Below are 13248 nucleotides of genomic sequence, written 5' to 3' on the forward strand. Positions count from 1 at the left end.
GATAATGGAAGATAATGTTCCTTTTCAATAGCGAGACAAAGCACAAGATAAAGATCAAGAAAGACCAGGAGGTCTTCACACTCTGATGTGATAATATAATGCAAACGCTACCTGACACCATTGAAACGATAACATCTATTTCTAATCTAAATTCAACATTTTTTCTTTATCAATGTTAGATGCGGGACAGAAATAGCACCAATCGATTCGTATACTATGCATATAAATATATATATATATATATATTGATGTGTCCGGTATTTCATTTCTCTGCCTAAAAACCAATGGATCTACTGGGCACTTCAACAAACGCACACAAATTTCAAACGGGTGAGTCATTTCGAGGCCACAGATGCGTGTTCTGGTTGATGATAGGAAGACGTTAGAAGTGTGGGAAAATGTATAAAAACGAGGCAGTGAAGAAAGGCAACTCATCACAGAAAGCTGTACAATGTACATACGGTTCACCACCTGTGGTTGACTGGACGGCCCCGTTTCGGTTGTAGCTGTTTACGGCCCTCCGATGGCGGGTCTTCAGTGAAGACAGGTGCTCTAACCGAAATTCACGCCGGTTGAGCTGCTAACAAACTGCCGGCTATCACAGCCACCCAAACTGAGGTAAATAAAGAAAGACCGGCGATACGCCGTCAACCCGCAGCTGCAAAGCAAATTGCAAGAGACAAACGAATGCAATCATTGAAGCAATGTTGGTTACATCACCCACCTCCGACCAATTGCCTGATGAATAGCGACCATGAGTGGGACCATTTACTATAAAGTCAGGCACGTATCTACAATTGGACCAGAAAATGTCAGACCCATAACTTTGACCCAGCCACTTGTTACGGTCACCATGGGACAGCCGGGAATTAGCCTAATAGCCACTGGCTGTAACGACGTTTCAGTTTATTTCAGCCGACGAATAGAAGTTTAATCTCGAAGTGCTCAGTGGATAAGAGTCGATGAACTGCGGTTACCGAAAACATAATGGCTCCCATCCTTCTGCTTAGGTTTTGTGATTCGACAATTATCTATCCCTCTTTAGAGTAGATACACCTTTTCTGGAATATGTAGCGTAAGAGAGCATTTGTTAATAGTGGACTGTATCAAGTGGCTTCTGAAAGTCGAAAATTGCTAATAGTGGCTTTTTGGCAATGATAATGATCATGGTAGATGCCCATGAGGGCATGACAAGGGCGCATCGAGCATGCCTAATGAAATGGCCACTGCTGTACCCTCTTAGCAAATTTGAAGCACGCCTTGTTTTCCCATTTATCACTTGCGTTTACTTTGAGTAAAGAACGTATTATATACCTACGGTTAACACGACCTTAAAGTTTCAGTTGGTTTCTGGACGCTTTTTCAAAAATGCCTGTGATTTTTTTTGCCTATTATTACTATGTTTTTGTTCCTGTTCATTCTCTTCCATTCCATTGTGGAACGTTAACTGGTAGCTAGCTATATGCCCATTGTTTTATATACATGAGACGTAAGCATGTCAATCAACCGCCGTGCTTATTATTGACTTCCGTGCGGTCTAGCACCCGCTCGTACTTTTAAGTGTCTGTGCACCAATGCCCGCTTTTTTTTTCAAAATTGTAACAACACTTTCGAAGTATGTAACGTATGCTTACATATGCCCCCTTAGATCGTTTGCAATCGATTATTACAGGTTAGAATTATGCCCACCAGCTACAGGTACGCGAATAGAGAAGCTATGAAATGAGTTTTGTATACCTTGAGTGCCGATACAGGGATTGCGCGCTCCTATCCAATGGGAACCTGTGCAAATATAGACCGATATGTGTCTCGTTTACGCACGCTGTCGGAACATTGTTAGTTTATAATTGACACATAGTTCGGACGGGAATTACGACAGTTTATCCGTCACAGTTCGATGAGGATATCTTACTTATTGCATCCAAACAGAAGTTGGTGACAGCTAAGCTTCCAACATTTTTCACCCCAGTTTCACTCGTCGATGTTGACACTCGTACTAAAACTGCAGACAGTATGCCGCAAGATGTCGGCACCATCTTTTCGTTTGATGATTCTTTTACTGCGACTTCATACGCTTCAGGCTCTTAGTTGCAACAGCGATAGTATGATGATGCTGTACAGACAATAGAACACCAGGTGGAAATCGGAAAACGTTCAACGGAGCCGATACGATTATCCGTTAAGTGAGCCGCTATCCGTCATAATGACGCTAACGATAATAAAAAGCAACTGCGCTTACACGACGTTGTCTTTTCTTACAAATAATCGAGATAATACATATATATATATATATATATATATATGCGATAACAACACGTACGACTATGTAATTGGTCATCATGGCAATGTCAATTTTGTAAAAAGTGAAAACTGATGTACAATATGAAATCACTGATATGTAAAAACATATATTAGTAAATAACTAAATATACGAAACAAATTAACTTAGCTCTAGTGCCACAATGCACGCATTTACACATAATTAGGGAAAAAAAAAATAATTTATAACATCTATATTCACAAACTGACGTTACAGCATCTACAAATGTAGGGCTTAAACATTGGCTTAAACTGAAGTAACGACATCTTGTTTTGTTAAATTAATACTACGCAAAGTTGGCATGCGCTTGCTTTATGTGAAGCTGTCTGTCGTTCGCTCTACGGAACATTGAAGAAGCACAAGTTACCAAATGCCAACATCGTAAAATGTCTCTATTAAAAAAAGAAATGGGCAACGCTTTGTTCTGTACCTTCTCAGCCATACGTCTGCACTAAGTAGAGACTTGTCTTCGGACTGCCTCGAAGAACCTTAAATTGTAAAAGGAGTGGACAAAAATAGACAGCGGAAGAAAACGTTATGCTCGTTTGGTTTAGATGCAACTTGAGTGAAACTGGGCGCGATCGTCCTCTGCTGGGTGAGACAGACACAGAACTGGCCGAAATAATGAGCAAAACCCATTAGCGTATTATCTAATAAAGCTAATCTATCATAGCAGAAAGTTTACTGTTCGGAAATATCATAAAACAGCCAAAGCCTCCTTTTCTTCTTTAATATATCTTCGTTGTGCTTTAATATATCTGGTGTAGCATACCTTTAATCAGAAATTCTTTAAAGTGTAAAGATCTACAATATCCGAACAGGCTTTGCTAGTACTGGAAAAAGACGAAGGCAAAAAAAAGTCAATATTAGGCTGTTTTAATAATCGATGAAATTTTCGATCCACGTCTATCGTATTGGATAGGTTACGTAAAGCTTCTGGTATATTTCGAGTTGGGGGGGGGGGGGCACTCGCATAGGTATCAATATTCATCCTCTTTTCATACCAGATTTAAAACGTACGAGTACGTATGTAAGTAGCCTTTGGTTTCACGACATAGAACGAACTAGTACACCGGTTCTGTAGAACTAAACGACTTAAGAACCATAAATAGATGCACCGCTATTTTTGATAGAATAATAGGAAATAAGTTTTAAAAAAATCCGTTATTAATAGATTTAATCGTAGTTTCCAGCTATCGATCGAATCCGCTTTTTGACCGTTCGTTTGTTTTTACGTTCGACCATTTAGGAATGACATGAGAGTTTCTCTCTACGCGGAAATTTTCAGCAAAGATATTTTCGCCTATATGGTGCCTAGCGTAGGATTTATCCAGAAAGGCCGTAAAATATCAAAGCCTAAAAATATATTTGTCAAGGCTATAAACTTCCCATTGTAGAGGTAAAGCTACACAATCCACTAAGTGGCATTAACTTAGCATTCAAGTCTCTGTTTACGCTACATTGTTTAGTACAAAAGTTTAGCCATAGGCTCCTTTATTGGTGTTATTTTACAGTCTATTTTTATAATGGACATTTCATCTTTAAATTAAGTACCATTTCAAAATCGCAGAAGAAACACAATCCTTAATGGTCTTCTCTCGCACATACAAGATATAGTGTCTCTATAACACTCTGTCTAGCAGTACTTGATAATAAAAGTAAAACGGATTGCTTAAACTAACGACTATATATATATATATAGTCTTTATTTTATATATATATATATGTGTTGTGAGTAAGCTATATATATATATATATATATATATATATATATATATATATATAGCTTACTCATAACAATAGAGTCACCCACTGTAAGCAAGTTCGAACTTAATGGGATCTTATTTGAGGCTCTTGGTCCTAATTTTTAATTGAGCTTAAGGCTAGGCTTGAAGGCAGTACCTGACATGAAGTACGAAGCACTTACAGGGTAGTAATATTTTTTTTGAAGAATGCTTTGTCTTCAAGACTTTATCTAAACAAGAATGGATACTTTCAACAAACTTGCATATGATAGAAACGTAATTTCTGACAGTCACATTTGTTCAATATGGTCAGTATCTACCACGATTACAGTTTCTCTTCGGGATGCAAATTACTAACTAGCTCATACTTTAGAAACACTTTCTTACTTATAATACTAAAAACGTACATCAAAAAATAATTTTTGGAACATCTTGATGGACTTTCAAGCTCCTTAAATCTAACCCGATTTAGTCTAAATCCAAGCATTTTTTGCTTTGCCCCATTCAAGTATTCTCGCTATTTTTGAGAAGCCGCAGGAAAACAGTAAGCGATGTAGATCGTAGACTTGGGACAAAAAAGGAAATTTATAATCTTAAGAGTTCATCCAGTGCAGTGGATAATAGCCGATTTTCACTTAGGATACGAAAGCGACGCACTGCTGTTCGTTAATGCCTCCTACTAGAAACAGCCCGCTAGAGCTCTTTTTTTCTAATTTGAATGAACTTTCTTTGGAAAATCAGCCAGCGTCAAACGAGGAAGATGTATAAGTGTGAGAAATTAATTCACATTGGTAACAAGTTGGTGTTTTCCTTAATAATTCGACCGTTCTTAATCAAAGTAACAGGCTCTCTAAATGTTCGCTTTTTTTTGTTATTAGCACAGCTATAGCGGGTTCAGATTGACGTGAAGTAACTTGACGTTCCCTTCATAATCGATCTCGAATAAGTGAATCGTGTTGAGAGGTAATTTTTCTTCCCTATGGCGCGTTGAAGCGGGGATTGTTTTTCATGATTTGGATCTTTAATAATAATAATAGTATGATAGATGAGTAGGTGCCAAATCTATAAGCTACGATCTACAAATAAAGAGTAACGAAGTAGCATAAAACTATAGATTCCATTATTCTAACAGTAGGGATTATTTCTCACGTTTTCAATCTCCTCCGTCTACAATGATGTTGAATTTTCTGAGCACACTACTTCAACTGGAGACAGACGACCTTGGCAAAATGCTATCCTCTGAATGTCGATGTTAATCGAGAGGCCAGCGTATTAGGATGCGAGGGTTCGAGGGTAAACAGGAGAGGGAAATATCTATCCAGCTCGTTTGATGATGTCACCTTGCCACGCACGCTAGTGGCTAGTGCCCGATGATTCAGCCATCGTTGCTTGTCCCTGTTCTCACATTAGCGAACTGCCAGCCCAAATGACCGCTAAATTGGCGTTTTATTATAGCCAGAAAGCTAATCAATGAAGACCTGGCCATAGAAATCAGACTTAAAACGAAAGAAACGCCGATTCAATAGTTGGGGACAGCGAGGGGCTTATGTTAGTGAGAGAGACGATCTATTAATGGAAGAGAAACTTTATATTGACCTGAATAAAAGGTCCATTCCGCCGCGTATGCTAGTTATAATGTCATCAACTTCAAAAATCTCAGAAACGCTTACTAATGACATGTCTGATGTGAGTTCTTAGATTACTGAACAATTCAATGGATGAGGCGAACAAAAGTGGCAGAACCGAAAAACAAGGACCAGTGGTATAAATATTATTAAATAAATATTACTCATATGATTACGATGTTTGTATATAAGAAATTGTGTTCATTGTTCTCTATTGGCTACTTGGGTGAAACTTTATTTATGTTACTTTTATGAATGGTCGTTTTAGCTCAGTTTTGCTGGTTTTCCGCTACATTAATTATCACGTGCGAGAATATCGCCATTTTCTAAGTGACTACTATTAGCAAAAAGGTACTAGCGGGATTAATTTTAACAAACATCGGCCATTATTTAGGATTACGTGATGCCTACTATTTCTTCTAATATAAGAGCCCTTGTAATAAAATTCGTCGAAGAACCGTAGCGTCGGCATTCCTTCCTACTACAAGTAGGTATTCATCATCTGACTATCTAGAACAATGTGGCGTTTCATCTTTTTTCTTTTTGTTCGCAAAAATCGTGCCCCAGCAAAACCCACCCAAGCTGATACTGGAACGATGATAATTCGGCGCCTTTTTTTGCACGAAAATTATAGTTCGATTGTAGGAAAAAGCTATTGTGTTTAATGTTCAATCGTAGGTTGTGAGTCTTACAGGTTTTCGAGTACTGTTCTCTTGTTGCGAAGTGCCTTGCGCCCGGCTTATCCAACCGCGTTCTTGTTGCAATGGTGCGACGGGTAACAAACTAAACCTAAGAACACGTGGTAATACAGATTCGGATACGGACATAGACACACCTGGTCTTATGCCAAGAGCCAGCCGTCTGATGTAATGTCTAAGGGAACGTACATTGTCCGAGCGAGGTGGTTCAGCGCGACGCAGGCCGACATTCACGTCGGTGGACATCATACGATTTGCAGATTTTCTCATCCTTCTGTTTATCCAGGGCTGATACTGCCGCTGCTGCAGTCTACTTACTCGATCAGCCCGACTGGCGGGCAACGCGGACATCCGTACCATATCTACCTGATGATACATACCATATCTACATGATAATATGATAGTTACCGCCGCCATCATGACTACCAAAAGGATCGATGGCAGAAAACACATTTTCGTCTGAACGGACTCTGTTCTGCCTCCCTGAGTCGCTCGCAAATTGCCCTAGAGAACAAGCACATGCTGCTACGACTGGAGCCATACTGTTCAGTCTGCTACTGTGGGGAGTGTGGCCTAGCCCTTTTAGCCATATCCCTCCCACCACCGGGAGAGGTGAAGTTAATTCGTATCTGCTGTCTTTGAGGCTTAAGCTAGGTAGACTGCCGATGGCGGATGCTGTGTGTGAAACTGTTAGTATAGGTCATCGAGTCGACCTCGAAAAGGCAGTTTCGTGTCGAGCTACACGACAACTAGGGGAGCCGCGCGCGGGCGCAAAGACAACGAACGTGTCTAGCCTCACCTAACCTATCCTATCCAAGCTAGCCAACCTAGAAACAGTCTGCCTCGACTAACGGTCCACATACAGCTGCCGTCATTCGTCCAATAGTCTTGGCCCGTGAAGGTTGTTTCCGTGCTTCCTGGCAAGTTTGTCGTGTACGAGTGTCCGAAGTGGCTTCGCTGGGAGAAATATTCATTTACTCAGTGAACGTGAGGAGATTGTTGACGTTTAATTTTCTCATGGGATTGTTTTGCCATCTTGGATTGATTTACTTATCGAGCTATTGTTGTTACATTGATAGGTCTTGTATTTTCAATACAAACATATCGAACCTTAAGTGGTGAGCATTAGCTTTAATGCAGCTTCGTGGTCCAGATGCTCGAAATTCAAGTTCATATATACTGTTGTCTGTGTGTGTGTGTGTGTGTGTGTGTGTCGCACTCGTATACCGTGTATCAGTTAGTTTGTCCTTGATTCGCGTTTACCGGGTAACCTATCGTTTGCGTTGTCCCGTTGCTCAGCGCATCAGGTGCATTCAGCTGATGGAGGGCGAGTGGAAAAAAAAAAGCAAAATAAGTAAGGCCCTGTAAATCGCGAGGGAATCCTTGTGCGAAATGCTCATGTGTCTCATCACTTCACTGCATTCGTGTCGTGCAATTGTAATCCTTTTTGTAGCTATCGATGGTTATCTCCAAGGTGACTGCTCCGGCGAGCACTACAAATTACTGGAAGTTGGTGGACGCGCACTTTGAAATGCGTCGCTCCCCTTTCCCAACGATTCGTTCTGTTTTCGGCGTTGCTTCTGCTGCTATAATAACAACTAATGCCGCAGTTAGCTAGTTCCACATTGCGCGAACTTCATGCCATTGCCTCATCTTTTCTTTCTCTATTTTCAACAATAGCGGCTCGCGCTGTTATTTTCATCCCTCGGCTCAACCGTCGCGATCAGTCGCGACTTCCGACGAAGTGGATTTCACTTTTAGGAGCTTTGTGATCAAGCCATTTGAGTGTAATTTACGCCATTATTTGATTGTGTCGCCTATCTGATGTCAGTGTTTTTGACGTTGTGTGTTCTAGCTAATTGATCATTACTATATTTTTGTTGTTAAAAATGAAGCGCTAACTCGAATTATTAGCAGGTTGATGCTAGTAACGATTTCAAGGCTTGCAAATAGGGAAGCTTTGCAGTATCTGAAGTGTAAAAACCCTCTTCTCCACGAACACTTTATGACAGGGGCTTTTCGAGGATTTAACATTACACCGAGCTGATCAGCCGCTAGTAACCGGACAGTCCTCAAAAGATTTTTTAGCTGTAATCCACTAACAAGTACCACATCCATGCTCCGTTCATTTTTGACCCAGCGGGCCTATATCGATCGCTGTTGCGTTTGGCCGCTTCTCTTCTTGGGTTACCCGCCCGAAAAAGTAGTACTAATGCAAGAGTGGTGCAACCCTTCGACTGAGTAATGGACATTTCGTTCGTAAAGTTATTGCTAATGACAAGCTTCTTCGCACCGAACGCCAACGCAGCAATCTGTTTCATTAATGTTTCTCAATGTTTTTTTTTATTACTTTACGTGCCGTCGTAACGTTACCATTGTTGCCCTGCAACCTTTACGTGCTACCGCTGTTGTTCGCCGAAGGCACCAGTTAATCTGCGTCAGTCCTGCTTCATCCATTAATGAATGGCTACTACCACACGCCGGCCTCTTCTCGTATTCAAATGTAATTCGTTCAGTTTTTCGACCACAGCGTCTATGGGATACGATCACTGCTTATGCGAATCGGTGCCGTACTTCAGAAGTATCTAACCACAATCAATTTGCAACGTGGGTGCTTTACTTGTGTTCGACATATAACGTTCCGAGTGTGATCTCAACGATTTGTCTCTGTCCACGCAGACATTGCAGGTATCAAGTGTTAACGCGTTCATAGCCTAGGATGCCCTCAGCAAGCTTCGTAATCTCTCCGAACTCCCCGGTCTTCGCTACGGTTGACGAAAGTGCGTTCTTTTCGGGCTCGCCACCCCGCTTGATCCTCGGCTTCTTGCCCCTATAGCCAAATCGCTGTTCGTACCGATCTAAGTACCGCTTGCAGTAAAACTCCAGCAATAAATTTATTAGAATAACCCGTTACGTGCATCTCAGCATTATGCCACGTGTGCCTATCTGAGATTGTGACCCACTAAACGACCAATAACGTTAGCAGTAACCACGTCAACCCTTGTTGGTGCAAGGGCTGATCGTATTGAAAAGGTTAATAGTCAAAGTATAATTGAACGTGAAAAAAAAAGTTGCACTAGTTCAGCCTCCCGTGCCGGGACCGCCGGTCCCAACAGTTGGGAAAGGTCCCAGGAAATACCACAAGCAATAGACGAATGAACAAGCCATCCACTTGTGGCCAGGTTAAGTTCCGTCAAAAAGTTATTGCGAGTTTATCTATAGAATAGCAAAACAAATATCGATCTAGTGCGAAACGTGCTAAAAAGAAGGTCCACTCACCACTGACGACAGCTCATCATCAGTGAGATCACCTCTAGTGTAGTTGGACTAAATGTGACTTTAAGTGTATCAGCTCATTCCTGTAGTACGCGACAACAAAAATACGTGGTTCAGCGAATCGTCACGTTTTGGCTGAGCCAATAGCAGCAGCATCACGTAATTGTCTCCTTCACATTACGCTTCTTCTGTAGCAGGCGAGCTCTCCCTGTAAACAACTTCGTTTCGAACACAAACCCAATTGATCGTTTGAGACACCGCTGTTGATTGGAAAGGATGACTTACACGCCTGTATTCTACGCCTTATACCCCAACGGGCGTCCGGGAGCTCAGCGACGATCGACTAAGTACGAACACCTACAGGGTGATCAAGTCATCGAGGTCAAGTGGTACGTGGGTACAGGATAACGATTCGCACAACGTAACTGCGCTCATATACGTCTCGTTGGTCTCGCGCATTAGACCCACAAAGAAACGCTTCTAAGCTACTGTATCTGCCGAATCTGCTTTCAAAGCTGAGTGCATGCTAATTATCTAGGCCGTAAAAGTGGCGGATCTATTTAATATGCTGTTCAAATAGGCTTTAGTTGAATTGCGTACGCTTTATTATGTCTCGTTAGTTAACGAATACTGCAGTAGTCACTAGACGAACCGGTGACACGATATAGCCTTTTAACTAGTAGAATAGGCCCATATAGGCGAGATCAGGTCGAAATGTCCTCGCCACGGAGTAACGATTCTGTTGCATTCCAAACCTACTGAACAACAGTGCCCGCACTACAAAGTATTCTGTCTAGCTTTAATCGACTACGTCTTTGTCAGGCCAATAATTGTTCGTATCGACAAGTTGAGGTTAGAATGTATCTTGCAAGGAACAGAATTTGCAATGAAGAACAAACTAAACAAATCAGAGATGTAATACCTGTATTAAATTCAGGGATCTTACAAGAGATTACCTACATCGTTTTTTTATGAGACGATTTTGCATGCTGAATAATGTATTTGCTGAAGCGAAACTACAGAAACATAACTTTTTTACTAGCCTCTGTTTTCAGATTGTCGACCTTAGCGAGTGATTTATATTGGACAGTCTCAATCGTTTATAGAATCTTCTATGTTTACGCTTGACTTCGAGCATATCGAAATGATACAATTCAGGTTGTTTTATTGGGCTTCTAAAACGACCCATAATAACTTGTCTACACTAAAATTTGCAATTTCCGAGTCTCACCTATGGGTAAAAGTGACGGCGGGTGTATTAAAACGCTGATTGGATTTATTAACGCTGAGCATGCCATCGAACAAGATATATCGTAAAAACAGTACGTCATCCAATAGAACAGGCAATGTCGTGGCTACACTATCTTTGTTAGTGAACTAACGAAAAAAACGTATAACACAAAACAGTAATCCATAAATAACATCTTTTCAACACTGCAAAATAAAAAAAATAGGACATTTCCCGGGACTATTTTCGAGCGCTTCGACCTTTCCGCAAGATTCGTGCAGTGTCGTTTTTACCGTCGACAAACACATGGCTAACTGAACGGCCGTAACCAGTTGACTGCTGCAGGCAAATCAATCGTGTACAACTGATTATGCCCCCTAATTGTTTTGCAGAGTCGTGAGAATTTTTATATAGAGAAATTGTCGGAATTGGTTATTACCTGTTAAAGCTTTGCTGCCTTGTCGGAAGCTTCTATTGACTGTCTAAATATGACGCGTCGTCTTTGGGATCAACCTAGGGGTAGATTGACTGCTCTTTTATGTTATGCTTCAAACCAGTTGATTGGTTTCGTATCTTTCGATGCATCCTGAGTTGCGTTTCGGCAGTCGATCTCTGGCAAAGCAAAAAGGCGACAGATAAAAACCCAAATCCTTGCTACTCTCACCATTACAAACGCTTCCTATTGCCATTTACGTGGATGGAATTTGCTTAATGGCAAAATGGGCTTGCTTTGAGACTAAATATGAGTAAGTAGGTAAAGACCGTTTGCATTTAAGCTAAAAAGCGGGGCTAAAAAGATATTATCATAGGCAGACATCAAGTCAATGCAGGCTAATGTAGGAAATCTCTCCGTTGAATATTGCTAGCGGTGGACATCGCAAAGCGCAAAGGCATTAATCAGCGCCTCTATTCAATACCTAATTCAGTGCATTTTCATATGGCATAGAATTCGAGCACAGAACGAGACCATTCATCAAATATGCTCCAGCGATGGAATACGTTTTCCCACAATTACGGAGTCCATCGTCGACGTTAATCCAAAAGGTTGAAACGAATAAGCCAGATGGCGGGAGGAGGCATCGAGCTCCACCAAAGACGAAAGGAAAAAGCAAATCTATATGCATTCTGAAAGCTTAGCACAGGTACCGTATCAGTGAAACGAAATTGACTTTACTAATCTGAGTATCTTTTGGGTTGATTTTTTCTATTATCTCAATATTATTCAGCAATCCCTAAAAATGCTAATATATACAACAAGTCGTCACAAACGGAGACAGGAATACTAATTACTGGCAAAGAGATGACCGGATTCGAGGATCAGGAGCGCTTTACTGCAATCAAGGCGACTTCTCGCGAAAGCCGATCTTGGAGTCTAAAGACTTTGTAGCCTAAAACTGGTATTTAACATGTACAATGTTACAAAATTTTAACTCAAAAATTTGAAAGCTGAATAAGAAACGAGTCCTGTAGATTGACTCCTGGTCAGCTGGAAATCGTAAGTGTATTTCACACGAAATTTTTGAAACTTTGGTCGGTGAAAAACTTGCTTGAAACACATGGTCGTAATAGAGGAGAAGACATCTCTATCGTCAGTTGGAGAGGTAAAAGAAATACGTCGCCCTGGAGAGAAATCAAGTTTGATAGCAGCGGCTAGCGGATTTGGACCTAAGATGATCTTACAATGAACATCAGGACCATCTACTATTATGAGAAATATGAAACAATGAATGCAGCCTCGAGTACCTTAAGAGATTTGTGAACGGCAATCGAAAGCACACATTCTGGTTACTTGATGAGAATTCCAAGCTTTGTTGCCATATTTTCATTATTTCTTGGATTAAGCAAAGAATCATTGAACGTTGATTTCAACTTGCTTAATTTCTCGATTTATATCCGTATGATTACAGGCTCTCCATGCCTCAAAGGGGTCAGCGGTACGCAGGCATATCCCATTGTCGATTTATTTCAAAAAGCCATAGATAGCGAAATTATATATGAGAACGCGAATGATAAGCATATGGCTATCCATATCGCTGGGACAAGTGTGTAAAAAAATATAGTAGAGTGCTTCTAACATATGTTAAATCATAATTTTAGCCGAAATAGTTTAAAAATTCGCTTAAGAATGTTTGCCGAACTTGCTTTTAAAAGTCTAATATTGGCGAAACGTTTTGCAAAAACAAAATATTCAAGGGCTTCGCTACTACTGCAAAAAAACAATAAAATAAATTCAAAAATTATATTTGTATAATTCAGTTTCATGGTGGTTCATTCGGGCAAAAGATACGCTCCGCGCATCGAGTTAACCTTGACGTCATTGGAGGTCCCAGCGTCCTTGACGAACAAACCAATAGCC

The 13248-nt window shown here is 40.7% G+C and overlaps 1 protein-coding gene and 1 long non-coding RNA gene across 2 annotated transcripts in view; one reads left to right on the forward strand and one right to left on the reverse strand.

Annotated features, from left to right (window-relative positions):
* Positions 1-1671: 1671 nt before the first annotated feature.
* Positions 1672-5421, reverse strand: LOC147755932 (uncharacterized). Its single transcript, XR_015326063.1, has 3 exons — positions 5215-5421; positions 2751-2808; positions 1672-2113 (listed from the first exon to the last, which is right to left on the reverse strand). It is a non-coding gene; the product is annotated as an uncharacterized LOC147755932 (long non-coding RNA).
* A 2630-nt stretch (positions 5422-8051) lies between these two features.
* Positions 8052-13248, forward strand: part of LOC111250007 (uncharacterized) — a 78818-nt gene continuing 73621 nt past the window's right edge. Inside the window, exon 1 of the mRNA XM_022804576.2 lies at positions 8052-10053. Within this exon, the coding sequence (XP_022660311.1) occupies positions 9941-10053 (113 nt within the window). The 5' untranslated portion in view covers positions 8052-9940. The remainder of the gene's footprint in view (positions 10054-13248) is intronic.

This window comes from Varroa destructor, unplaced genomic scaffold, assembly GCF_002443255.2.
Source record: "Varroa destructor unplaced genomic scaffold, Vdes_3.0 BEIS01000004.1, whole genome shotgun sequence".
In the NCBI taxonomy this organism is placed as follows: Eukaryota; Metazoa; Arthropoda; class Arachnida; order Mesostigmata; family Varroidae; genus Varroa; species Varroa destructor.